General features: G+C 37.2%; 1 protein-coding gene across 2 annotated transcripts in view; it reads left to right on the forward strand.

Moving 5' to 3' along the window:
• Window positions 1-24,077, forward strand: part of IPO5 (importin 5) — a 34,813-nt gene extending 10,736 nt beyond the window's left edge. For both annotated transcript variants that reach the window (XM_081327640.1, XM_081327641.1), the window contains 20 exons: window positions 945-1,067; window positions 1,163-1,283; window positions 5,110-5,197; window positions 6,522-6,628; window positions 7,331-7,455; window positions 7,553-7,642; window positions 7,722-7,895; window positions 8,007-8,225; window positions 8,451-8,534; window positions 9,672-9,804; window positions 9,921-10,042; window positions 10,428-10,524; window positions 11,187-11,359; window positions 13,709-13,820; window positions 15,396-15,451; window positions 16,394-16,516; window positions 18,110-18,329; window positions 20,732-20,960; window positions 22,168-22,309; window positions 23,232-24,077. In XM_081327640.1, the coding sequence (XP_081183766.1) occupies window positions 945-1,067; window positions 1,163-1,283; window positions 5,110-5,197; window positions 6,522-6,628; window positions 7,331-7,455; window positions 7,553-7,642; window positions 7,722-7,895; window positions 8,007-8,225; window positions 8,451-8,534; window positions 9,672-9,804; window positions 9,921-10,042; window positions 10,428-10,524; window positions 11,187-11,359; window positions 13,709-13,820; window positions 15,396-15,451; window positions 16,394-16,516; window positions 18,110-18,329; window positions 20,732-20,960; window positions 22,168-22,309; window positions 23,232-23,318 (2,625 nt within the window). In that variant the 3' untranslated portion in view covers window positions 23,319-24,077. The remainder of the gene's footprint in view (window positions 1-944; window positions 1,068-1,162; window positions 1,284-5,109; window positions 5,198-6,521; window positions 6,629-7,330; window positions 7,456-7,552; window positions 7,643-7,721; window positions 7,896-8,006; window positions 8,226-8,450; window positions 8,535-9,671; window positions 9,805-9,920; window positions 10,043-10,427; window positions 10,525-11,186; window positions 11,360-13,708; window positions 13,821-15,395; window positions 15,452-16,393; window positions 16,517-18,109; window positions 18,330-20,731; window positions 20,961-22,167; window positions 22,310-23,231) is intronic.
• Window positions 24,078-24,746: the final 669 nt, after the last annotated feature.

The following is a 24,746-nucleotide window of genomic DNA, read 5'->3' on the forward strand; positions in this document are numbered from 1 at the left end:
GCAGTCCCCAACCTTTCCAGCTTAGCAAACCGGTGGAGGTGGCGGGGATGAGAAGGGGATGATTGTCTGTGACTGGCATGCACTCACTGCTTGCACAAATGGAACTTCATGCGCAAGTGCTCGCCACTCAATGCAAGTGGAGTTTCACGCTCATGCTCACCTGTCATTTGCGCGGCCCAGTTCCGAACAGGCCATGGCCTATGGGTTGGGGAGCCCTGATTTATCCTATTCTTGGTGACAGTTTCCAAGTTTGCATATAGCTAGTTTATTCTGTCAGATACTCAAGTGAAATTATTGCAGTTTATTATCATATACAAACAGCAACTTAACAGGTAGAAAAAATTCTGAAATTCTAAGCAAAACTAAAACCTCTTGTTTTTTGAAGAATATATTTGTTTTTAATTTACACAGATGCTGTTTGTTGCCTGTAGTTGTAACTACATAATTCTGAAAAACTAGGGCATAATTAAAATAGATGATGGTTTCTCCAGAAAAGTAATGATATGCAACAAGAAAAAAATCATCGAACAATTATTGCATCAGATGAATTATAGAAGAGGTGAACATTAATAAGTCTCACTTGGTTAGCATGTGCTTTAATAGTGCTTCCCAAACCTAGCTAAAATTACCCAAAATTTGGTAAAAATGTTTTGGGGTTTTTTGGGGGTAGCAACATGTGAACTCATTGCCAAACCACAAAAGGGACAGTTAAAGCATTTTACCTGCACTGAATAAAAAGGACTTTCTGATAAAACAGTTTTGGGTATTGAAAGAAAAAGTTTGGGAAGCACTGTGCTAAAATTACATTGCCCATAGTAAGGTGAACTTTTGATGCTAAGGTGAAATGTCTCTGTTGTAGAAACTTGCAAAATGTTGAGTGGTTTCCTTTAATGCTTTTGAATGCAAATTACAAGGAAAATATATTAATTACTGTTTTTCTTCAGGCAGTCAATGACTCGTGTTATCAAAATGATGATTCGGTCCTAAAGTCTCTTGTAGAGATTGCAGATACAGTTCCAAAATATTTACGTCCGCACTTAGAACCTACATTACAACTGAGTTTGAAAGTAAGTTTTTATTCTAGCAGTTCAATTTAAAAATTTTAGTCGTTAGAATGCTGGCCTTGATTTTAGAGTTTTCCTGAAATATTTTTCAATTTCAGCTATGTGCAGACACAAATCTCAATAATATGCAACGTCAACTGGCCCTTGAAGTAATAGTTACATTATCAGAGACTGCTGCTGCTATGCTGAGAAGGCATATCAACATTGTTGCACAAGCTAGTAAGTATTTAAAATATATAAAATGAGGGGTTTTTTTAAAGAAAGTCTTACTTTGGATTTTAAAAGCCAAAATCTTGATGGTCAGGTATAGCAGTGGTTCCCAACCTTTTTGGCTCGACAGACCAGCAGCAGCATGAGAGGGAATGGTTCCACGTGCACAACCTAGCTGTCGCACATGCACAAATGAAGCTTCACTCACTTTCCCACCACTTGCACAGCCCAGTTCCTAATGGGCTGTAGACCAGTACTGGTCCACAGACCGGGGGTTGGGGACCCCTGAGGTATAGAATAGAATACTTTATTGGCAAAGTGTGATTGGACACACAAGGAATTTGTCTCCGGTGCATAAACTCTCAGAATACATATAACAATAAAGTAATATCATAAGATACCAGTAGGAGAAAAATGAGAAGGATCATGGCAATCCGATCTGGCTCGGTCACCGGTAAAGAGAAGTTCCCTGAGGATGGGTTTCAGCACAAGTCAGAAGGCTTGGAAGAGTAAACCTCTGGTTCCGGTGACCGACCCAGATTACATCCTGCAACATTATCCTGAGACACATATATTTGCCTTCATTCATGTAATAGTAATGTACAAATTATAATCATATCTTAATTGCCCCCCCCCCATGACCACCAGCACTCCAGAAATTGTCTGGAGTGTCTCCTGTGGAGACATATATTTATTTATTTTTATTTATTTAATTAAATTTTTATACCGCCCTATTCCTGAAGGACTCAGGGCGGTTTACAGGGCAACATAAAATATGATATAAAAATAGTATAAATTAAAATAGATTAAATTACATAAGCCCAACAATTAAAACAATATTAAAAGCTAAAACCCCTTCAGTCCAGGCCTGATAGATCAAAAAACCAAGTTTTCAGATCCCGGCGAAATGTACGCAGATCGGGGGCGGTCCGAAGTTCCACCGGTAAATCATTCCAAAGGGCAGGGGCACCCACAGAGAATGCCCTCCCCCTGGGGATCACCTGCCGGCACTCCTTAACCGTCGGCACCCTGAGAAGGCCCTCCCTGTGGGAGCGCACAGGACGATGGGAAGTTGATGCCGGCAGCAGGTGTTCCCTTAGATAATCCGGACCCAAGCCATTCAGAGCTTTATAGGTCATTACCAGCACCTTGAATCTCACCCGGAGGGCAACCGGAAGCCAATGCAGCTCACGGAGAAGAGGTGTTACACAGGAGTATCGGGAAACTCCCATAACAACTTGCGCGGCTGCATTCTGCACCAGTTGAAGCCTCCGCGTGGTCCTCAAGGGTATACCCAAAGTCAAGGCTTTTAAGAGTTTCTTACTGCATAATTCTGATTGTTACCACTATTTTATTTACACAGAGGCTAATTAAGTTCATAGTTTAATGTTAAAGCTAAGCTTGCTATTTAAAGCTATCCAGAATCAGGCATACACCGGATTGCAGTACTGAAGCAGAGAAAGCATAAAATGTGTAGTGTATAGAAATATGTAAGCCTATAGAGGTAAAGATAAAAGGTTTCCTCTGTCCAGTCAAGTCTGACTTTAGGAGATGGTGCTGATCTCCATTTCTTAGCCGAGGGAGCCAGTGTTGTCCAAAGACATTTCTGTGGTCATGTGGCCAGCATGACTCTATGCCAAGGCTCGCAGAACGCTGCTACCTTCCCACTGAAATGGTACCTTATTTATCTACTTGTATTTGCATAGTAACGGAAACTCACCCCATTGCGCAGCTCTCAGGTATCAAACCTGGGCTGTCAGCTTTTTTTAACCACTGTGCCATCATACACTCATGATACTATTAAGTCTAGTTGGGCTTGGCTATGTTATTGCTGATTTTAATTTTTTTTTAAAAAAAATACTGGTTAGGACAATGTCTAAGGATTATTAAAATATGTAGGTTCTATGTAGAAAATTCTTGGAGACCTTGTTTCATTGCCTGCAAATTAATAAAGGAAAAATGATTAAGTATGAAATATAATATTAGCAATTCCCTATTTGATCCTTATTATTCAAATGTCACTCAGACTATTGAATTAAATCCTAAATCTGAGTTTACAACTGTTAGCATACTTGGGTTAGAGACACTGCAGCCTAATTTCTTGCTTCCTGCAGGTTATTTTAAGAATTTCCCACTTCCTTCTTTCTAGAGCAGGGGTGTCAAACTGCCGGCCCGCGGGCCGGATACGTCATCTGGAAGCCGCGCCCACCCCATTGCCGGCAATGGCAAAAAGGCTCCGATACGTTGTGCGATGTCACGTGATGTCGCAGGTTTGACATGTCTGTTCTAGAGTATTCTGAAAGTAGTATCTTTGTTTAGATTATAGTGATCATATGTTGTCCAGACAGGATCGTCCTGCTTTTTAATCAGGGTTATGACCTGTTCTCAATGTTTCCTTCATTTAGCTTCCTGGAAATTTATTTATTTATTTTATTTATTTATTTATTTATTTTAATTCCATTTATATCCCGCCCTTCTCTGAAGACTCAGGGCGGCTTACAAGCTTAGCAGTAGCCTTCATTCATTGTACAGTTCAAGGAATTAGTGCATATCCAGAAACCTAGTGTTTGTTTCAGTAGGGCTTTTGTCGCATATTAATGCTTTTGCTACTGTTTGTTGCTACTTTCATAAAGAATTTTCAATCTCCTTTTATTTATTCAATATGTGGCTCTTTTCAGCTCTGTAATTTTAAATGAGGTCAAATTATATTCTAGCCTAGCCTCCCAACTTTTCTTCTCAAAATATAAGCTACAAAAAGCAAAGGGAAATGGATGAAAAAACATTTTAGATTAATAGCAATCAGTATGTATAGACTTAGACAAATCCTATATACCAAACATCTTCATGAGTAAGGCATAGATTAATGGTTGTAATTAAGAACAGAAAGAAGTAATTATAGGTAGTCCTCAACTTAAAACAGTTCATTTAGTGACTATTCAGAGTTACAGCGGCACTGAAAAAAGTGACTTATGACCATTTTCACACTTAACACCATTGCAGCATCTCCACGGTCACCTGATTTACATTCGGATGCTTGACAAATGGTTCATATTTATGATGGCTGCCCTGTCCCAGGGTCCTGTGATCCCCTTTTGCAACTTTCTGATAAGCAAAGTCAATAGGGAACCCAGATCCACTTAACAACTATGTTACTATTGTATCAACTACAGTGATTCACTTAACAAATGTGGCAAGAAAAGTCATAAAATGGAGCAAAATTCACTTAACAAATTTCTCACGTAGCAACATGAATCCTGGGCTCAGTTGTGGTTGTAAGTCAAGGACTACCTATACTTTATAAAATTCTGACATTTGCAAACCATTTTGCTTTAACCAACTTCAAACAATGGTTGCTCATTAACACTTTTTAGCATAATCTTTTAGTTACCAATTAATTAAATGAGTATGGCTGACCAGCATCTGCAAATATATACTGTACACTATGTATAAAGAGAGTCTTTATAAATTAACAGAACAATGAGATTCTCAAGAGCTTGGACCAAGCCATTTAAAATATCAATATTTTGTTTCAGGTTCAGAACAAATGTATTTTGTGCTGAGGATGGGATAAAGTCAATATGTCTTCTTTTGAGTCTTGACAAATGTTGAGAACGTGTATGTTTTGTTCCAACTACAAAGCACTCAGAACATATTGCATACCCTTATTTTACCTTACTTAGCTATAATTATTCCAAATACCAAATTGATCAGCAATTTTTCACAAATTGTGTCAGTATATAATGCAGTGAGTGAAAATCCCACATTCCTTTTGGGATTGTTAGCATCCAATGCATTGTTAGAAATTTGTTAATAAGCACTGTTAAATTTGTTTTAGTCCCTCAGATGTTAGCAATGATGGTTGATCTAGAAGAAGATGAAGATTGGGCAAATTCTGATGAATTAGAAGATGATGACTTTGACAGGTAAAGATGCTTATTTTCGAAATTCAATTTAGGCTGCTTGATTTTTCCCAGGATTATTTTGTACTTTAATCTGTTTTGACATTTAATTCATGTCAAGTCCCAGCCCTAGACATATGGCTGTACCATCCATTTTAACTGGTTAAGGATCAATAGTATTGGTACACATTTTCTTTCTCATTAAAAAGATGTACAGTATTTAAGAAATTATATTGAGAGGAGCCATTGTTTGTACAGAAAAGTAAAAATTTAATACATTTGTTTAATAAAGTATAAAGTGAATCAAAAGTGAGAAAACATGCTCACAGAAAGAAAAAATAATAATTTCCAATGTGGTACAAAAAAGAATCCATACAAAGAACAAATCTACTCTAGAAATTAAACATCACATGACCTATTCTTTATCCGTGGTGGCACAGTGGTTAGAATGCAGTACTGCAGGCTAACACTGCTCTCCAAAAGTTTGATCCTAAGCAGTTCAAGGTTGATTCAGCCTTCCATCCTTCTGAGGTCGGTAAAATGAGGATCCAGAATGTTGGGGGCAATATGCTGACTCTGTAAAAACTGCTTAGTGGGCTGTAAAGCACTGTGAAGTGGTATATAAGTGCTATTACTATTGTATGAAGTTCTTCTTAAAGTTTCCTTCTAGTTCACTCCCAAAATTCTTGGTCACAATTAATTCATTGCATTTAAAAACTCTTTGTTATTTGTGAAGTAGTATAGCAGTAGGTTGACAATTTTATAATGGAGGGTTTTTCAGAATAATTGTGACCATGATTTTATGCCACAGTACTCACTGAATTGGGGAGAGTGAATTGAAATCTGCACAATATATACAGTAGGAAACAAAGTCCAGGGACTGAATGCTGAAGTTGAGATGAGAGATAGAAAGTGAACATCAGATGGCTCTGTACTGCAATGATTTAAAAGGAAAATGCAAAGTTTGCTGGAGTTCATAGCATTCCAAAGCAGAGTCAAAACTAAATCAGATGAAGCCCCAGGAACAGATAATATGTATAATAAATTGGTATGGAGCTGACCCCATGTGGTTTGAAAGCTCTCTGTCATAACAGGAATGCAGTTGAAGCAACTCTATATTAGCACCAGGAAAGCAGTAGTAGATAAGCTGTATATACTATGCAGTGTAAGACCTTCTACAGGTTCAGTTTTCACTTAGGAAAATGTGAAGGATAAGCAAACAAAATATTTGCAGTATTTTGATATTAAAAGTTTGTATTTGAAACTATATTAAGCAGAATTTTCTTTGAAACAAAAGTCTAAAGAATAGGAACATCAGTTGATGTCCTAAATATTGTTCTTATTTTAGCAATGCTGTTGCTGGTGAGAGTGCACTGGATAGAATGGCATGTGGCCTCGGTGGAAAACTTGTCTTGCCTATGATTAAAGAGCATATTATGCAAATGCTTCAGAATCGTAAGTAATTTTATTTTGGATTTTGAGCTGCTGATTAAAGGATGTAGGAACTGAGCAGTTAAAAAGGGAGTTTAAATGAATTTATAGCCAAGTAACCCTTACATGAAAACTAGTTTGGTATTGTGGTTAGGGCACCAGGCTAGAAACTGGGAGAAGACTAGAGTTCTAGTCCTGCCTTAAGCACAAAGCCAGCCAAAGTGACTGGGTCAATCATTTGGCCAATCATTCACTCTCAGACTTAGAAAGAAAGCAAGAACAAACCCCTACCAAAAATTGTGCCAAGAAAACTGCAGAGATTACTCCAAATAGTCCTCAGGAGTCAATTACTGACTTGAAGACACGTATAATGGTTGCAGAGTGTCCAAATCACAAGCATGGGGGCAGTGCATGGACCAATCATAAATCATTTTTTTCTGCACCATCATAATTTGAAATAGCCACTAAGCAAATAGTTGCAATTGAGAACTGCCTGTATCATGAAGGTTTCTTCCAATTCATTGAAATAGGTACCCATGAACACACACTGCGTTCCTCTGAGCCAATTTTACCAAATTGCCAACTGGGGTGCAAGAGAGGAGAGAATAGCCATCCTGGAGTCTGGAATGGAAAAGAAATTAATTTGAACAGATTCATGTTGTCAATAAAAACATATCTTCTGTATGCCTTTTTTCCCTGGCTTTGAATTCTTTTATTTAATTACAGCCGACTGGAAGTGCAGGCATGCTGGCTTGATGGCTCTATCAGCTATTGGCGAAGGCTGCCACCAACAAATGGAGGCAATTTTGAATGAAATAGTTAACTTGGTATTGCTTTTCCTTCAGGATCCTGTAAGTTGAATTATTATTATTATGCACTTTTCTTCCTCCAAATGTTGATTTCTGTGCTTTATTTTATGATATTGCTAATTACGTGTGAATATTTCAGCATCCACGGGTAAGATATGCAGCTTGCAATGCGATTGGTCAAATGGCTACAGACTTTGCACCAAGCTTCCAGAAAAAATTCCATGAGAAGGCAAGTATAAAGCTTTGTGTTGCTCATTAACAAAGCTTATTTAGGGATCTGTCACTCATGGTTGCCATCTTTGTTATAGGTAATTGCAGCTCTTCTGCAGACAATGGAAGACCAAGGCAACCAACGTGTTCAGGCTCATGCAGCTGCTGCTCTGATCAACTTTACTGAAGACTGTCCAAAATCACTGCTTATTCCATATTTAGATAACTTAGTGAAGCACCTTCATTCCACTATGGTATTAAAACTACAGGAGGTAAGGACGTTGTAAGATAAAATTGAATATAGTTATATTTAAGTTATTAAATATACATTATTTCAGCAAGAGTGCAATTTTATTTTTATTTATTTGCTGCTTTTTTCATAGTTGATAGAAAAAGGCACCAAGCTTGTTTTGGAACAAGTTGTTACATCCATTGCCTCAGTTGCTGATACAGCAGAAGAAAAGTTTGTTCCATACTACGATTTGTTTATGCCTTCCCTGAAACACATAGTTGAAAATGCTGTGCAAAAGGAACTCAGACTCTTAAGAGGCAAAACTATAGAATGTATCAGCTTAATAGGCCTTGCAGTAGGCAAAGAGAAGGTAGGTATCAATTTAATTCTGTACTGTCTTCAGCTTTGTAGGTACATTGAATTGCTTCTGTATTCTTAAATTGAAACCATTCTTGATTTTTAGCTTCAGCTTTAAAGCTGAAGTAATTTCAATATGTATTTTTAACTTGCGCTCTTCAATACATTATTGTAAGGGTTTTATGTGCCTGTTTAAAAACTGCCACAGCTTGATTTGGGTTCTCTTATTCGTTTCTAGTTTATGCAGGATGCATCTGATGTGATGCAACTCTTGCTAAAAACACAGACTGATTTTAACGACTTGGAAGACGATGATCCTCAGGTATGTTAGCGAGCAGATCTTGCTTTGGTCCACATTTCTATAACTGCATATATTTGGAACAGAATTCCTAAATGAGGTTATAATAATCTGCTTATCACATTTCAGTTAATTCAAGATTTTGCAATACGTGTTAGAAATACATGATAGAAATCTACATTTTTCATTGACATGCCACAGTAGGGATAAGGAAGAATTTTAGCTACCAAACCACGTAAAAGCTTACTAAGCATAATCAGGATACGCTTGAAATTTTGAGGCTTTTCTCCAAATGCACGCTCAACATCTTCCAGGCTTTTGCAACTTCTGCAATTTCAAAATATTTTTAGTTTGCCCTTTTTACTCATGCAGGTTGTCCTTAGGTAACTACTACTCGTTCAGCAAGCATTGAAAGTTGCAGTGGCACTGAACAAATGGTACTTAAAACCAGTCCTCAAAGTTCCATCTCTCACAGCACTTCCCTAGCTCCTTCCATAGTGCTCACCTACCCTCCAAATTGCTGGCAAGCCACCCAGGACTTGAAACTTCAAATGGCTTCCCCATCCACCTTGTTTGTGGAAAGTCAGGAAGAAGTCATAAGTTACAGTCATGTAGGGTTCTCACTTAACTACCTTGTGATTTTCCTTAGTGGCAGCAATTGGTGGAACTACTGTCACTAAGCAAGGTGTTCTCACAACGTCACACCTTATTACTGCATCCCTTAGCAATGGCAATTCCAGTCCCAGTTGCCATAGATACCTAGGAAACGTTCACTGTAAATGCGCTTTACAGTTTTGATGTGATAAAATTTAATTGGATATCTTTTAGCAAAGTGCTGTTGCAATGCTTACGCAAAGCCTCTGTAATGGAGACTTCATATTCCACAGTGATTAAAACTGACCTATGAAAGTTTCTTTTTCTCTTCTCATTTATGCCATGAATTTGTTAATTCTAGCCCAATTAATTTTGGGAGGACACTAATATTTTCTAATGGCCTTGTAAACATAGTATTTTTGAAAGGCACTTAGTACTACACAAATCTGTATAATTAACTTTTAAAGCAGGTTTGTTAGGGATTGATTTTTATACAATCCCAGCCATAATATAGCTGTATAGTCATTATTCTTGAAGAAAATGAAACCTCATTTTATTAATTTACAGATATCATATATGATTTCTGCATGGGCTAGAATGTGCAAAATTCTTGGAAAGGAATTCCAACAATATCTTCCTGTTGTTATGGGTCCTTTAATGAAAACTGCATCAATTAAACCTGAAGTGGCCCTTCTTGACAGTAGGTTCTGATATTTTAATTTATATTTTTAGTTAGTAAAGAATAATACAACTCTACTAAAATTGACCAGTAAGGAATAATACAACTCTACTAAAATTAACCTTTTTTGTCACTAGCTCAAGATATGGAAAATATGAGTGATGACGATGGCTGGGAATTTGTCAATTTAGGGGATCAGCAGAGTTTTGGTATTAAGACGGCAGGTCTTGAAGAAAAAGCAACTGCATGTCAGATGTTGGTAGGTACTATTTTAATTACATTTTTAAATAAAAATTTGGCTCCTGATGCCCAAAATGTTTGGGAATGAGACTCCTTAAACTTGAGGAATTGAAATCAAGATGGAACTCTTTGAAGGGAAGTTATTAAAACACCCACTAGTCTTAAAAATATCTGTTAAACCACTATTTGCAAGAAAACATATTTTTGTATAAAAGAAATACATTCTTCCACTATTCATTTACTTTTAAATGTATAGTCTATTCACGTTGAAATAGAATTTAAAAATTTGGGGAAATGCATTTACTTGTCTTTTATACATTTTACCGGTTTTAAGTCTACCACTAGTAATTTGTTTATTCATGATCCAGCTTCCTTTGCTGAAGAAATTTATGTTTGGATTTTAGGTTTGTTATGCCAAAGAATTGAAAGAAGGATTTGTGGAGTACACCGAACAAGTTGTGAAACTAATGGTTCCTTTGCTGAAGTTCTACTTCCATGATGATATCTTTTTTTATGTCTGTTCCATTTTCCCTGAGAGTCCTATGGACTGTTAATGTGACCGTTTTTAGGTTTTGTTATCAAATTCTTTGCTGCCATTCTATATATAGCTTGTTGAGGAAGAGGGCAATATTCCATCCTTTATATTAATCCAAGTAAATCATTTTGTTGCCAACCCAGATCAATTATACAATTCCCACCATTTTATTATGGTGCAAATATTTTTAAAATGTAATATGAGACCTAAAATAGAGTTAATATAGCTTTTTTTAAAGAAAAGCATTCTAAGTTTCACTGGATTTAAATCTGGGTTGGTTAAGCAAAATTAAATTGTAACAGTTATGCTGTTTAATCCTTAATAGTTATTTAATATTGATGACTACTAGTTTGGTCTAGTGATTGAAGTATCAGACTAAAAAGCCAGGAGGCTATGAGTTCTAGTCCTGCCTCAGGCATGAAAACCAGCTGGGTGACTTTGGACCCATCTCACACACACAGCCCAACCCACCTCTCAAGGTTGTTGGGGAAAATAGGAAGAGGAAGGAATATGGTGTGACATGCCTTGAGTTTTAAACTAGAAAAGTGGGGTGGTACATTGATCACATTTTCTGAACTAATCTTTATATTGCTAGAAAAGTGTAACAGTTTCCCTTAATGAATTTAACGTGTTCGTGTGGCAGCTGCAGAATCAATGCCTTTACTTCTGGAGTGCGCAAGAGTTCGTGGCCCAGAGTATCTCACCCAGATGTGGCATTTTATGTGTGATGCTCTTATCAAGGCCATAGGAACAGAACCTGACTCAGATGTTCTATCAGAAATAATGCATTCTTTTGCCAAGGTAAATTTTAATTTTATATGGGTAGCATTTTGCTTCTGTAAATAATAGCTGATCTCCTAAGGTCTTTATTAAATACAAAATAAAGTAGCATATAGATAATTACTCAGAATAATTTAACTTATGTTTATTGGCTGACTTTTTCTATCCTATTATTCAAATATTCATTAAATACCTGGATAATTTTAATTTTCCAGTTTGCAGAATTGTTCTGCCATTTACTTTTGTAGTATCACAGTAGTTCAGTCCACTGTTTCATTGAATTTGACATAAAACTTTTTTTGCCATTTCATTTTCTAACTTTTTTGGGTGGGGGAAAGCTTCCTTATAGAACTCTTTTAATGAACTCTGACTCTATCCAACTTAATGTGGTATGGCGTAACACCTATTTATGCTGTGACTCAAAATAACTTAATTCCCCTTTCATCATCAGCAGGATATCGTTCTTTTGATTTTTCATCCATCAAATAAGTTAAAAATAGCATTCTTATTTTTTAAGTAGTTGTTGAACATTGGCTTACATTCAGAATAGCTATTGTTAAATGTTTCCATTTTATGAAGGTGCTTTTCTTTTTCCACCCAATATTTTTTTCTGAAAGGATGACTACCTTAATTATTGTCTCATACAAGTTGCTGAAGTTACTGTCAGGTTTCTGACGTATGGGCTTTTCAAGTGACTCTGAGGCATTGTTTACCTTAAAAGTCCTTTATTAGCCTAATACACCGGCAAATGCTTGCTCGAAGGAAGCTGGAATCTGAAATCTCCGCCCCTTGCACAATATATTAAAACACAATTCTCCACCTTTCTAATTTTGTCATTAATCATATTCCCCAATTAATTTAAAGAATCAGTTTCCCTTCCGTTAGAAGACCAGCCAAAGCCTTCTTTAGTGAGAGAAATGGCCTTGAAAAGTGCAATCCTACTCATCTCCCCTCCTAACCTTAAAACCATACAGAAGTCTTAAAGCAATACACAAGTTTAATATATGAAACAGCTACTTCTTCATCTCTTGTCAAGCAATAACATTTGATGTTAGCAGCGTTGACATCTACCTCCTCACAACTCTTTTTTTTTTGGTGGGGGGGGGCTGGTGGAATTTTGAATGCAGGTCGTAAGTAGCCCTGGGAAAGTCCATCATAACTTTGAACAGTCACTAATCAACCAGTCACAAGTTAAGGACCACCTATACATGAAATTAAGGGACACGGTGGCTCAGTGGGTTAGGACACTGAGCTTGTCGATCAGATGGTCGGCAGTTTGGTGGGTCGAATCCCGAGTGCCGTGTAACAGAGTGAGCTCCTGTTACTCGTCCCAGCTTCTGCCAACCTAGCAGTTCGAAAGCATGTAAAAATGCAAGTAGAAAAATAGGGACCACTATGGTGGGAAGGTAACAGCGTTCCGTGCGCCTTTTGTGTCTAGTCATGCCAGCCACATGACCACGGAGTCGTCCTCGGACAAGCGCTGGCTCTTTGGCTTTGAAACGGAGATGAGCACCGGCCCCTAGAGTTGGAAACGACTAGCACGCATGTGCGGGGGAACCTTTACCTTTATACATGAAATTATTATCTATAGTTCTATTAATTCACATTTGATTGTTAAAGGTGTTTTGTAATGCTGTTAGGATAGTGTGTACAATTTTGAGCAGGATGCACATGAGACATATATGCACACATAGGTGTAAAGATAGAGGCAGGTTCCTACCAAAAATTTCAGATTTGGAACATTTCAAAAATATACATGAATGCATAAATTGATTCTTGAAGAACTATCTTTATAAATAAGCAACTTATCCAAACGTTTCCTCTCCCGTGCTTCACTCCATTAAAACTTCTCTTTGCTTTTGAATCTGAATGCCTTTTACCAATTTCTAATCTTCTCCCCTTACAATGTAAAGAAAGGGAGAAGGAAACATGAAATAACTGCTGTTTCTATATCTTCTATATCTTTAATATAGTTTTTATCTTGGAATTTCTACATGCAGACAGGACAGTGTTTGTCAATGCAAAGAACTAGATCTGTGCTTGTAATTCTACTCCAGACAAATGTGATCAGTAGTTCTACAGTATGTGTATTCATTGAAAAAGGGGCAAATATTTCCTTACTTAATCAAAACCCGTGTACTTTTATTACCCAAAACATGTTTCACTGCAACATGTAAGAAGGGAGCTATTTTCCTTTTGATTATTTAATTATTTCCCACCCAGTATCAGGAGTTCTATGTGTTGTACAAAAAAAAGTTCAGTCTTGCAAGATCAAGCTGCCTTTTTATAGTACTGTTATATGAGATGCAAGAAATTACTGAGATAGCAATAGTTATTGTTAAACATGTTTTCAAATTGTTATTTCTTTAGTGTATTGAAGTAATGGGAGATGGCTGCCTAAACAATGAACATTTTGAAGAACTTGGAGGAATATTGAAAGGAAAATTAGAAGAGCACTTTAAGAATCAAGAATTAAGACAAGGTAAATCAATTAAACATTGGTTGATATTAAATAAATATGAATGTCAGGGCAAGAGTTCCAAAATGTAAGCAAGTATTTATCCTACCAAATTCCAGTGTTTTATGGAAATTAAAATGTAAATACTTAAAAATGATGATCATGCCTAACGTTAAAATAGCAATCTGTGGGCAATTCAGAAGTTCTTCCAAATATACTTTGACGTTCTTAGTCTGAATGTACCACAAAACTACAAAGAAATTAGGAGTAAATTGCAAGATAAAAGTTCCTCCTTATTTACACTATTGCTAGGCAGAAAGTGATTATTAATTAACTGATAACTTTGTGATTTTTCAGTAGAACAACAAGGTATCATACGCTTTTAAAAATCTCTTTCCATAGCACTCTCCTATTGTGTTACTGTTATAAAGGAAAATTATGAGTAGGTTATCAGGAGTGGGGGAACCCATTTCAATTTTAGTACTTAAAATAACTTTTTGGATATTTTTATTTCCTGATTTTATATGTAGGTATTATCTTCCTTGGCTATATTGTTGGGGGCAATAAGCTGACTTCGTAATAATGCCGCTGGGGTGTGTGTGTGAAAGCCCTAATAAGCAGGCATATACATAGAATGAAGGCTATTGCTAAGCACATTTGATTTGTGCTTAGATTGTAAGCCGCCCTGAGTCTTCGGAGAAGGGCGGGCTATAAATGGGATTAAAATAAAAAATAATAAAAATAAATATATTTTGAACCAAATTACAGTAGTGGCCAAAATTGTGGAAGCCTTTTGGGAAAAGTGTATTTTTGAGGTTTGATGGCTAATAACACCACCTTTTTTTTTGAGTAGTACCATAAAATTATATATCAGTGGAAAGATACTTTAATCAAGAATGTAATGCAACAAAGTTTGTTCAATTATCTGTACTGTATTCTCTGAAAAGATAGCCAAATAACCAGAAAAAGGAAGCACAACTTGCTTAGGTTATCAGGTAGCTTTCCTTCATCTGATTGTAGCCAATGAGCATGAGTGTTTAGAGAGCCAATCAGGTGTCATCTTGTTTTGGCAATGAGCCAATGAGATCACAGTAGGATTCAGTTATTGATGTCATGTATTGAAGCTGAGAGGAGGACATTTGTCAGTGCATTACATGATCGCTATCAAGTTGGTTGGGTTTTTTTGTGTTCTTTCTTTTAGTGAGCTTGTAAAACATAATAAAATTAAAGTAATGGTGCAAAGAGTTGACTGGTTGCCCAGAAAGCAATGTAAAATAGTATTATTAAGTGAACAAGGCTACAGTTATAAAGAAATTAGAAGGAAAATTGGTGGAAACTTAACCAAAGGTGGCATTTCTACTGTATACTTTTCCCAAAAGGTTTCCACAATTTTGGCCACTACTGTAGTTTCAAAAGTTGAGGAGGTCCTACAAATCTGAGCCTACCATGATAGCTTGGTCACAATTTATCCATGTTAGGCAGGATGATAATATCAGATAATTCACCTTGTGTTCCTTTTGTATACCTTTCTTATAAGCAAGCTGGAATGTTTATGAAAATAGGCCATGCTGATACATTATCAATTTATTTTTGAATTAGTGAAAAGGCAAGACGAAGACTATGATGAACAAGTTGAGGAGTCCTTGCAAGATGAAGTAAGGCTCTTATTATTTGTTCATTGTTGAAATGTATAATTACATGTTACAAACTTGAGAATTTGAAAAGGAAATACGACTTTGGAAAGTTTCGCTCATGTATTGCATCTACGAAAATTTCTTCATGTGGTCAAAATCAGCTGTTTATCCAAAAAAAGGAAAAGATTGTCCAGGTTTTCTCACATATACAGTAATTAAAACTTTTCTTCTCATGTCATTAGGTTCAGTATGGTGACAGAGGTCACTAACAATATCTGGAATGTCAGTTTATTCACCCTTGCTTTGACCTGCACACAATTTTATTTATATCTAAAAAATCATTTGCATGCAGAAACAGCAGAACATAAAATATATAGCCTACAGGGGCTACTTGGGCAAATCAATAAAAAAATGTTGGCAGAAAAAATTTAAGGCATTCTTCATTATCGCCACCATACTGCCTTAACATCCAATAAAACTAGATAATCCTAGTAGCACTTTACTTGCTGTAAAAATCTTTCTTTCCAAGCAAGTCATGAAATAAATTTATATTAGAACGTTGAATATAGTGCAGGCAATGAGGAATCTCATCCCCAAATGTTGGGATAATCAATAGAAATGAGTACTTCAGAACCATACTTGCCTTTTTTTTTATCCCATGGACCAATTAACATAACCACAACTGGAAACTGGAGTACAATTTAGTCCTCTATTTTCTGCGAAGCTAATATATTTTTGAGATTTTCCATAAGTCGCTAAATCCTTGCTGACAGCTGTGTTATACATTCTGTATTTTGAGCTCACCTAAGTGCTTACTCAGTGAAAACTAGCCCATTTGTCAGTTCTTCCTCTTAAGAGACACAGAAATTGCTTTAAACACAGTTTGTGAAGTTTAAGAGAGTTATACAACTCTAGGACACAATTATTTAGTACTAATCAAATTCTACTTTTTTTCTCTATTAGCATGACAGTGATGTCTACATTTTGACTAAAGTTTCAGATATTTTGCACTCAATATTCAGTAGCTACAAAGCAAACGTGCTACCATGGTTTGAACAGCTGTTGCCACAAATTGTCAACTTAATTGTAAGTAGCCTGAATTGAGCAGTAACGTATCACTTTAAGACCAATAACAAAAGAGAGAGAGTGCATGGGGATGATATTTGTTTGTTTATGTTGGCTTGCCCATTTATTTTTATCTGGTACTGATACCATCTATGCAAAGTTTAGACATGTGCAATATCTACCATGCCAGTAAGATTGATTGCTATAAATGTCCAAGAAAGAACGATAAAAAGAAAATAATAAATGCTGTGAGAATGTTAAAAAATGATACAGGTACAGCTTTTGTTGGGTCAGAAATTATTTATGGCATGGCTGTGTGACTTGTTTTAATATGTATATATAAAAACTGCATCCATTCTTCATTGTTAGGAGAGTACTGTTGTTTTCTTCTTCTACAAGCGAAATAATAATAAATAGACTGAGGTATTACTTAAAATGTTTCTCAGAATTCTGATTGAAAGTATGAAACATAAGAGTGATTAAAATTTCAAAATTCCAGTATGTCTTTATGCTATCAGGATATGCAAACCATTTTGTCAGGTCATCGAGAAAGGTATAAAAGTAACAAAGAGTTTTTACTGGATGTTTTGAGTAGAAAAAGTTTATGAGAAAATGAATGCTTGAATTATGGAGTATGTTGCACAAATTGTAATTGTAGTTGAAGGTTAGTTGTCAAATATACTAAGACAGTAGTCCCAACCTTTCAGGCTTGGGGGATCAGCCGGGGGGGGGGAGGAGGAGATGGTTCTGTGTGAGTGATGCACACTCACCACTCGCACAAATGGAGCTTCATGCAGAAAACATGGTGAAAGTAAGAAATGGTTTGTACAAACAAAAATGGGTGGAAAGGATTTGTGAGTGCTACTGATGAACTAGATTTAGATTTCTTTTTCTTATTTTGTGCCATTAATTTGTTTTGTCCAATACTTTTCACTATTTTTCTGTACTTTACATAACAGTACTTAATCTGAAAGAAAAAGTACAGCAGAATGTATGTACTCTTTTGAAATGGAAGCATTTCATGCTGTTTTAGACAGCATATTCCCAGAACCCTATGAATTTCTGGTCCAGGACTAACTTGGGGGAAACAACTGATACACACCCAAACTTAGATCAACATGGAAAAATGGAACATTCTGAAATATTGTGAACTGTTCTTTACTGGATCAGTGGGTTTTATCCATCCCTAGCATTTCCTTTGGTCTGGAATGATTTCCCATATTGACTTCAAAATAATATGTTCATCCATAAGGATTTAGAAACCTATAGAATGATATTGAAAAAGGCAAAGAAGTCAAGTTTTGTTTTGTTTGTAAACATGTTTTTAACGCGTTTATTGCAATGTGGTTTTTTGTCATATGTTCGCAAAACCACTCAGGAAAAGTTTGTGTGTGTGCTGCATTCAGAATATGTACAGCTGAATAAGCAATAAAGCTGTTAAAATGGCTATGCTCTGACTTATCACAAAAATATTCAAAGCTATGAAAGGCATTTCAAATAGCAGGCAGCCTACTGTTCATATAGGGTGAGGTAGGGTGGTAAGAGTTACACTTTGGATAAACAAAAATGCTGGATATTTATTTTATTTTTTTGCTTGGACATTTTTCTTCATAGTGTCCACATAGGCCATGGCCTGACAGACAGTGGGGTTTGTGCATTTTTGATGATGTCATAGAACATTGCAGTCCAACCTCATTCAAATACGCAGAATACTTCTTGAGACCTATGCTACAATCTGTGTGCGATAACAGTCCAGAAGTTAGGCAAGCAGCTGCATATGGTATTGGAGTTATGGCACAGTTTGGTGGGGACAACTATCGGCCTTTCTGCACAGGTATGCACTCAAGATATTTCTCAGCATGATCTAAATATAACCATTATTGACCAATGTATTTCTTTAAAAAGTGGCACTTTATCATCTTTAGCACGTAGAATGATGCATTGCTTCAGGCTTAAGATTCATTGTCTATATCCAGGCATAGGTACCTGAATATAGAATCTGTCTCTAACTTTAAAGTTTGTGTGCCATCCCTGGCACCATGTAACAGGCATGGGGGATATTTCTAATCTTAAACATGCTTGCTAGAACAGGGCTTTTCAACGTTTCACCGATTGTACCACTTTTAGGATATGGCAATATTCGAGTACCACCTAGCAAGGTGTCAAAAACTTGATGACCCAAAAAAAAGGAAAGTGTTAAACTACAGGTAATCCTCAACTTACAACAATTTGCTTAGTGACCATTCAAAGTTACAATGGCCGCTTTTCACACTTATAGTCGTTGCAGCATGCTCAGGGTCATGTGAGTTTGGATGCTTGGCAACTGATTCATATTTATAATGCTCACAGTGTCCCAGGGTCGTGTAATCCCCTTTTGCAACCTTTTGACAAGCAAAGTCTGGCAGGACTGCTGGTGGCCAATGCTAAGGCGGGACTTCCTTCAGACTCCCTCCCTTTCATTCCAATCTCCCTCCTCTCTTCCTTCCTCCTGTTTCCCTCCGTCTTTCTCATTCCCGTCTCCTTCCTTCTGAAGGAAGAATTTGGAGAAAAAAACCCATATTTTCCCTCTTCCATATATTTTATCAAACAAGGAAAAGCCTCCAGAGACAGAAAAGACAAGCAGCTGAGGGAACTAGCTTAAAAAGCACATTCCCCTTTAAGAATTAGCTACTGGCTAGAAAGGAAAGTTAAGGCAACCTCCCCAAATGTCTTCATTCATAAGTAAAGGAATGCTGCAGGCAAAATCCCTTCAGGACAAAAATACTTTAAAATCCCTTGCAGCAAAACTTACAGCTAACAATAGCAGAGCAATAGAATTCGAACCCAAAATCCAACATGGGACATCAGCCACAATATAAATTGCCAAACACTCCTTAAGAACACAAAGCCCACATTGCACAAATCCCAGAACTTCAAAGTTCCAAAATCACATAAGAATCCTTCCACTGAAGGATTCAGCTGACCCAGAACCGAACTGCTCAAACAGAAGTTCGCTTCTGCCCATAAACATCTCGAGCAGCTGGAGCAACCGGCTTCCTCTCGTCTATTTCAAACAGAAGCTTTTTATTTTTTTTATTTTCTCTTAAAGGTATAGCCTCCCAGCTAGAAAGCAAGCCCCCAGCTTTTTCTTCCAACACTTACTTCTTCCTTTCCGTTTCCCTCCCTCCTGCTCTCTACCTCCCTTTCTCATTGCTATTTCCTTCCTTCCTCTCTCCGTGCCTCACCTCCAGCCAATACTGCTTTTCTTCACTCCTCATGGAGGGCGACCCCTCCCCAGCTGCCTTTCTTGCCTGTTTGTTGCTGCCACCTGTGTGCACGCCCAGCACAGATGCCTGCCACAGAAGTTGTAGATCAGCTCCTAGCCAGCCTGCTAGATCTCCTCTCCTCTGTCTCCTCCCCACTCCTTTTCCTTTCAGTGCAGCTCCAGCTGACCCCTCTTCCCAAGGCTGTGTCTTTTTTTTTTCTCCTCCTTCCCAAACTGACTCCTTTTATAGCCTCTCCTGTCTCCGCCCCCTCCTCCACCTTTCTCTTCCGGGTGAGCTGGAAGTGCCAATCCTGGGGCCTTCGCCTCACCCCAGCCACCCTGTAGCTCCTGAAGATTCCCTCATGGCAAGTCCTGCGCTGCGCCGCTTTGGCTTGTTCCCTCCCCTGCTATGCTGGGCTGGGCTGGGCATGGCCGCGTACCACCTGCCAGGTGCCAATGTACCACCGGTTGAAAAGCCCTGTGCTAGAATGTCTGTAATTCAGTCAGTGATAAACACAGCTAAATGTGCTTAAATTTGTGTACAGGTTACAACCACTTATTCAACTGTTCAAACTTGCAGGGATGTCAAATGAGGGGAACCTATGACAGGTTCTTGGAGTTCTGCCTATCGCAGTGAGCCGTGGTCATATAATCACAATTTTCAAAATCCCTTGCTGATTTCCCCAAGCAAATTCTATGGGGAATCAAGCAGGAGGTCAAAGTTGCAGTCATGAGGTCCTCACTTAATATTATCTTCATTTATTGATGGCACCCTTGACTGCTCCTTTTTCACTTTTTATAAAAGATTATTGAGAAGAATGTATGTGGCTATCTTTTAATTATGTTGTGCAGTACCATGATTGGAAGCCATATTCTGGCTGGAAAAGTGCACTTTTTATTCTCTAGTATTCTCTTACAAGCCCAAATAATCAAGAGTGCTTTACAATGCTATATTATTACTCAATATATATTTTCAAATTTTACCTTATCAGAGGCGCTTCCATTATTGGTGCAAGTAATTCAATCAGCAGATGCCAAAACCAAAGAAAATATCAACGCAACAGAAAACTGCATTTCAGCAGTAGGGAAAATCATGAAGTTCAAACCTGACTGTATAAATGTTGAAGAAGTTCTGCCTCACTGGTTATCATGGCTTCCTCTTCATGAAGACAAAGAGGAAGCTGTCCATACATTCAATTACTTGTGTGACTTAATAGAGAGGTAAGAAGAAAATACATAGGTAGACATAAAGTAGACATAACAATTTGTTTATTGTCTCATCTAATTTGATGGCATATTTGAATGTTGGGAATTTTAAAGCTTTTTTTCCTTTTTGAAAAAATAATTAGGGATAATTTACACTAGTGGTTCTCAAGCTTTTCTTCACTCTAGTCCCCCTTTAAATACCTTTTGTGGCCAGGACCACCAAGACTTAACTCAAGATTTAAATCATAAAATTTCTTCAAGCCTTCACGGACCTCCTGTGATGACTTTGCATCCTCCCAGGGTTCTTTGGGCCACAAGTTGAGAACCACTGATTCACACCATTAATTACTGAACAAAATAATATATCCATATCTCCTAGGCAGGATTACTGATTTCATTTTAATGAATCAAATATTGTTTAGCAAATACAATGTTATGCTAAATTGTCCTTATATGTTTTAGAAACCGAAGAATCTAATGAACTGATTTTGAATTCTTATTGCTACATTTGTTTCGGTAAAGCTGTTTGATGGATATTTTCAGGGTCTCAGTCAATGATAAAATACTTGTAACATAAGAAATGTATGCCTATTAGATCAAGAGATGGAAATTGTGTCCAATGTTTATTGAGCATTTAGTACTGTTGTTTTGACAGACCTAGTAAAATCTGGTTTATATTGGCTTATCTTCTTCTTGTACACCATTATCTACTTTTTATCAATCTAATGACAACAAGAAAAAAAGAATAGTATTGATCAGGTTTCAGATGACTTCTGATGGGTGAAGCAAGAGAATAGTGTGTCCATCCTTGCTCTTGACCTATCAGCGTTCATTACAGCCGATTCTTCTGCCACAGCTCCAGAGGTTGGAAGTTGGGGGCACAATCTTGTGCTCATTCTCCTCCTTTCCTCATGGTCAGTTCCACTTAGTGTTGATAGAAGGCAGAGGTTGACCCCATACCCATTTCTTTGCAGGATGAGTCAAGGCTCAGGGCTCTCTACACTCTTTATTAAAATGTAGACAAAGCACTGGGCAAGGCCATTCAACAGCACAGGGTGAATTATTATCAATATGCTGATAATAATCAGATGTACATTTTCCTTGAGAACTGGCTTTTCTCCCGGGTACATGGGTCAGAAGGTTAGGTGGACTTAAAATTATTGTTACTGCTGATGGTTATTCTGTTTGCATTAACAGTAAACATTTCTTGTATTCTCAACAGTAATAACCCCATTGTCCTGGGTCCTAACAACACTAATCTGCCCAAAATATTTGGTATAATTGCGGACGGTAAAATTAATGAAGCAATCAAGCAAGGAGATCCATGTACCAAGCGACTGGCAAATGTAGTTCGACAAGTACAGGTAAATGCAAATTAATATATTGATAGAGTGTTTGTTGTATTGTTTGGTACAATTGTACCTTCATTTTCACACTCCTCAATCAGTGGATGGGGTCTATAGATACAGTGTTTTCAAATTTCATTTCAAATAGCAGATCCAGTGCTTTTGTGCTCAAATCAGCATATAATTGCATTTTAGAAGTAGCGGATAGTAGAAAGAAAAGACTGAATGGGATGAGATTGGATTTCATCAACGATAAGCAGCCTGGCTGAGGGATTATAGGCAACACAACAGAGATTCCAGATCTTGCTATTTTCAGATTTGGCTAAAGGCAAAAAAGAAAAGCTTTGCTAAATTAGGAATAAGGAAGAGAATGTGATGTGAAAACCAGTTTTGATCATCTCACTTAGTGTCATACTGCATTTTGAAAAGGAATAATAGCACTGTTGATTATATTTGATTTTATTATTTCTTTCATCAGTCATATAAAATTATATAAATCTGTTTTGGATCATATATAAAAATAAGATGGATATCTTAAACACTGAAAAATTTTAAAAGAAAATGTCATTCCATTTATCCTGTTTGAAATACATTTTGGATATATTTTTGGAGTTAATACTTGATATACTGGAAAAAATTTAAAGACTGCCATTTCCATGTTACTCCGATTGAAATACGTTTTGGATATATTCTTGGTGTTGGACTGCCATTTCCATGTTACTCCGTTTGAAATACGTTTTGGATATATTCTTGGTGTTGTGTGAATGAATTTTCCATTCTGTTCTTTAGTTTCTATCTTATATATTGTTATTTAATTCTTTTTACCTGATGAGCCACCCACAGTTGATTTGGAGTTGGTCAGAAGGTTTAGCCCGTGTGCAAAGTGTGTACATGTTCATACTTAATTTATCTGTTACGGTATCTCTCTTTTCTTCTCTAGACTTCTGGAGGCTTGTGGACAGAATGCATATCTCAGCTAAATGCAGACCAGCAGGCAGCCATACAGGAGCTCCTGAACTCTCCATAAAGGGCCTTAATTATCATCCACAAAAACTCCAAATAAACATTTACCCTTCGGTTTAGGTTTCTTTGTTTTGTTTCTAAGAGAAAACTGCAGTGCATGTAAGTCATTCTGCAACCTACATGCAGTAGCAGCAAGAAGAAACAGTTACAAATGGTGTTGCTAAGAATTTCTACCCCATCAGCACAGACGCAGTTCCCTATAAATCCTACAATATCACTGAAGAGTATTTTTCTAATGGTATGAACCAACTATATGGAAATGAAAGGGAAACAAGTTGAAATTTCTTTAAGCATAAACTGATTTAAGACAGCTTTAAAGCAGGTATTTCGTAGGCACCCATTATAAAACAGATTACATGCATTTTTAGCCTCTAGTGTTGGAGTGTGAGTATTTTTGTAGGGTAGAAAATCTTCTGCCCACCAATCCAATAGATTAAGGATCTATAAATTGAAGGCATCATCAAGCACGAAGACTTCATCGATATTGCATTCAGTTTCCTGAAGCAGGCTTGTATAGTGGCTCAAGAAAACCATTGAGTTCCCAGCCTTGAATGAAAAGTGTTTGGCATGTCTGACAATATCTCATCCACTCCCTCAATAAATGACAATGACTACAATCAGAGCTTGTGTAAAAGCCCAGTGCTGTGTGGTTTTTTGTTTGCTTTCCGTAAAAAACAGATTGTTTCCAAATACATGTATTATCCATATCCCAGATGGTTACTCTTCAATCATTTGTGTTTTTACCCTTCCTAATACACTCAAAAGTCCATTTATGATTGTATTTGTTTTTGTACTTAACTTTTTGTGTTGCCTTAATTTCATATGCCTTCTAAAAGTGATATAAGATCAGATCTTTGGTTACCAGGACCAAAGATCTTCTGCGCTTTGACTCGTGCTGGAGCGCATCTTAGGGAAACTTCTGTCTACTGGAATACGTGCTTTGGGCTATTCTGTGAGTCGTGTTTATGTGGTGCCTTCCTACAATGAGTTCCTTGTCGGTTAACAGGAGCGCTGATTTACCACCAGCTTATCAAGTACTTAGGAGCAGAAGACTTGACAGCACAAGGAAACAGCCAACAGCCAGCCATCCACACACCAATCAGCCATGGAAGGCATCACATAAACACGACACACAAAATAGCCCAAAGCATGTATTCCAATAGAGTTCCCTGAAGATGGGCTCCAGCATGAGTACTAAAGCTCGGTAGAGTAAATCTCTGGTCCTGGTGGTACGATTTGCATCATTATCCTGGGACACATATATTTGACTTCAAAAGTAATATAGTTCACCAAACAAATGGTTCAGATTTAGTATATATGGTTTGTCAGTATTTAAAACTGACGAGCATGCAGTACTTCATCTCTAGGAGTTAATAACTTATTGTGGAAAGGAGATGTGGCCCAGAACAATGTTGCCTACCAATCGGTTCAT

Source organism: Vipera berus (genome assembly GCF_964194415.1).
Source record: "Vipera berus genome assembly, chromosome: 4".
NCBI classification, from domain to species: domain Eukaryota; kingdom Metazoa; phylum Chordata; class Lepidosauria; order Squamata; family Viperidae; genus Vipera; species Vipera berus.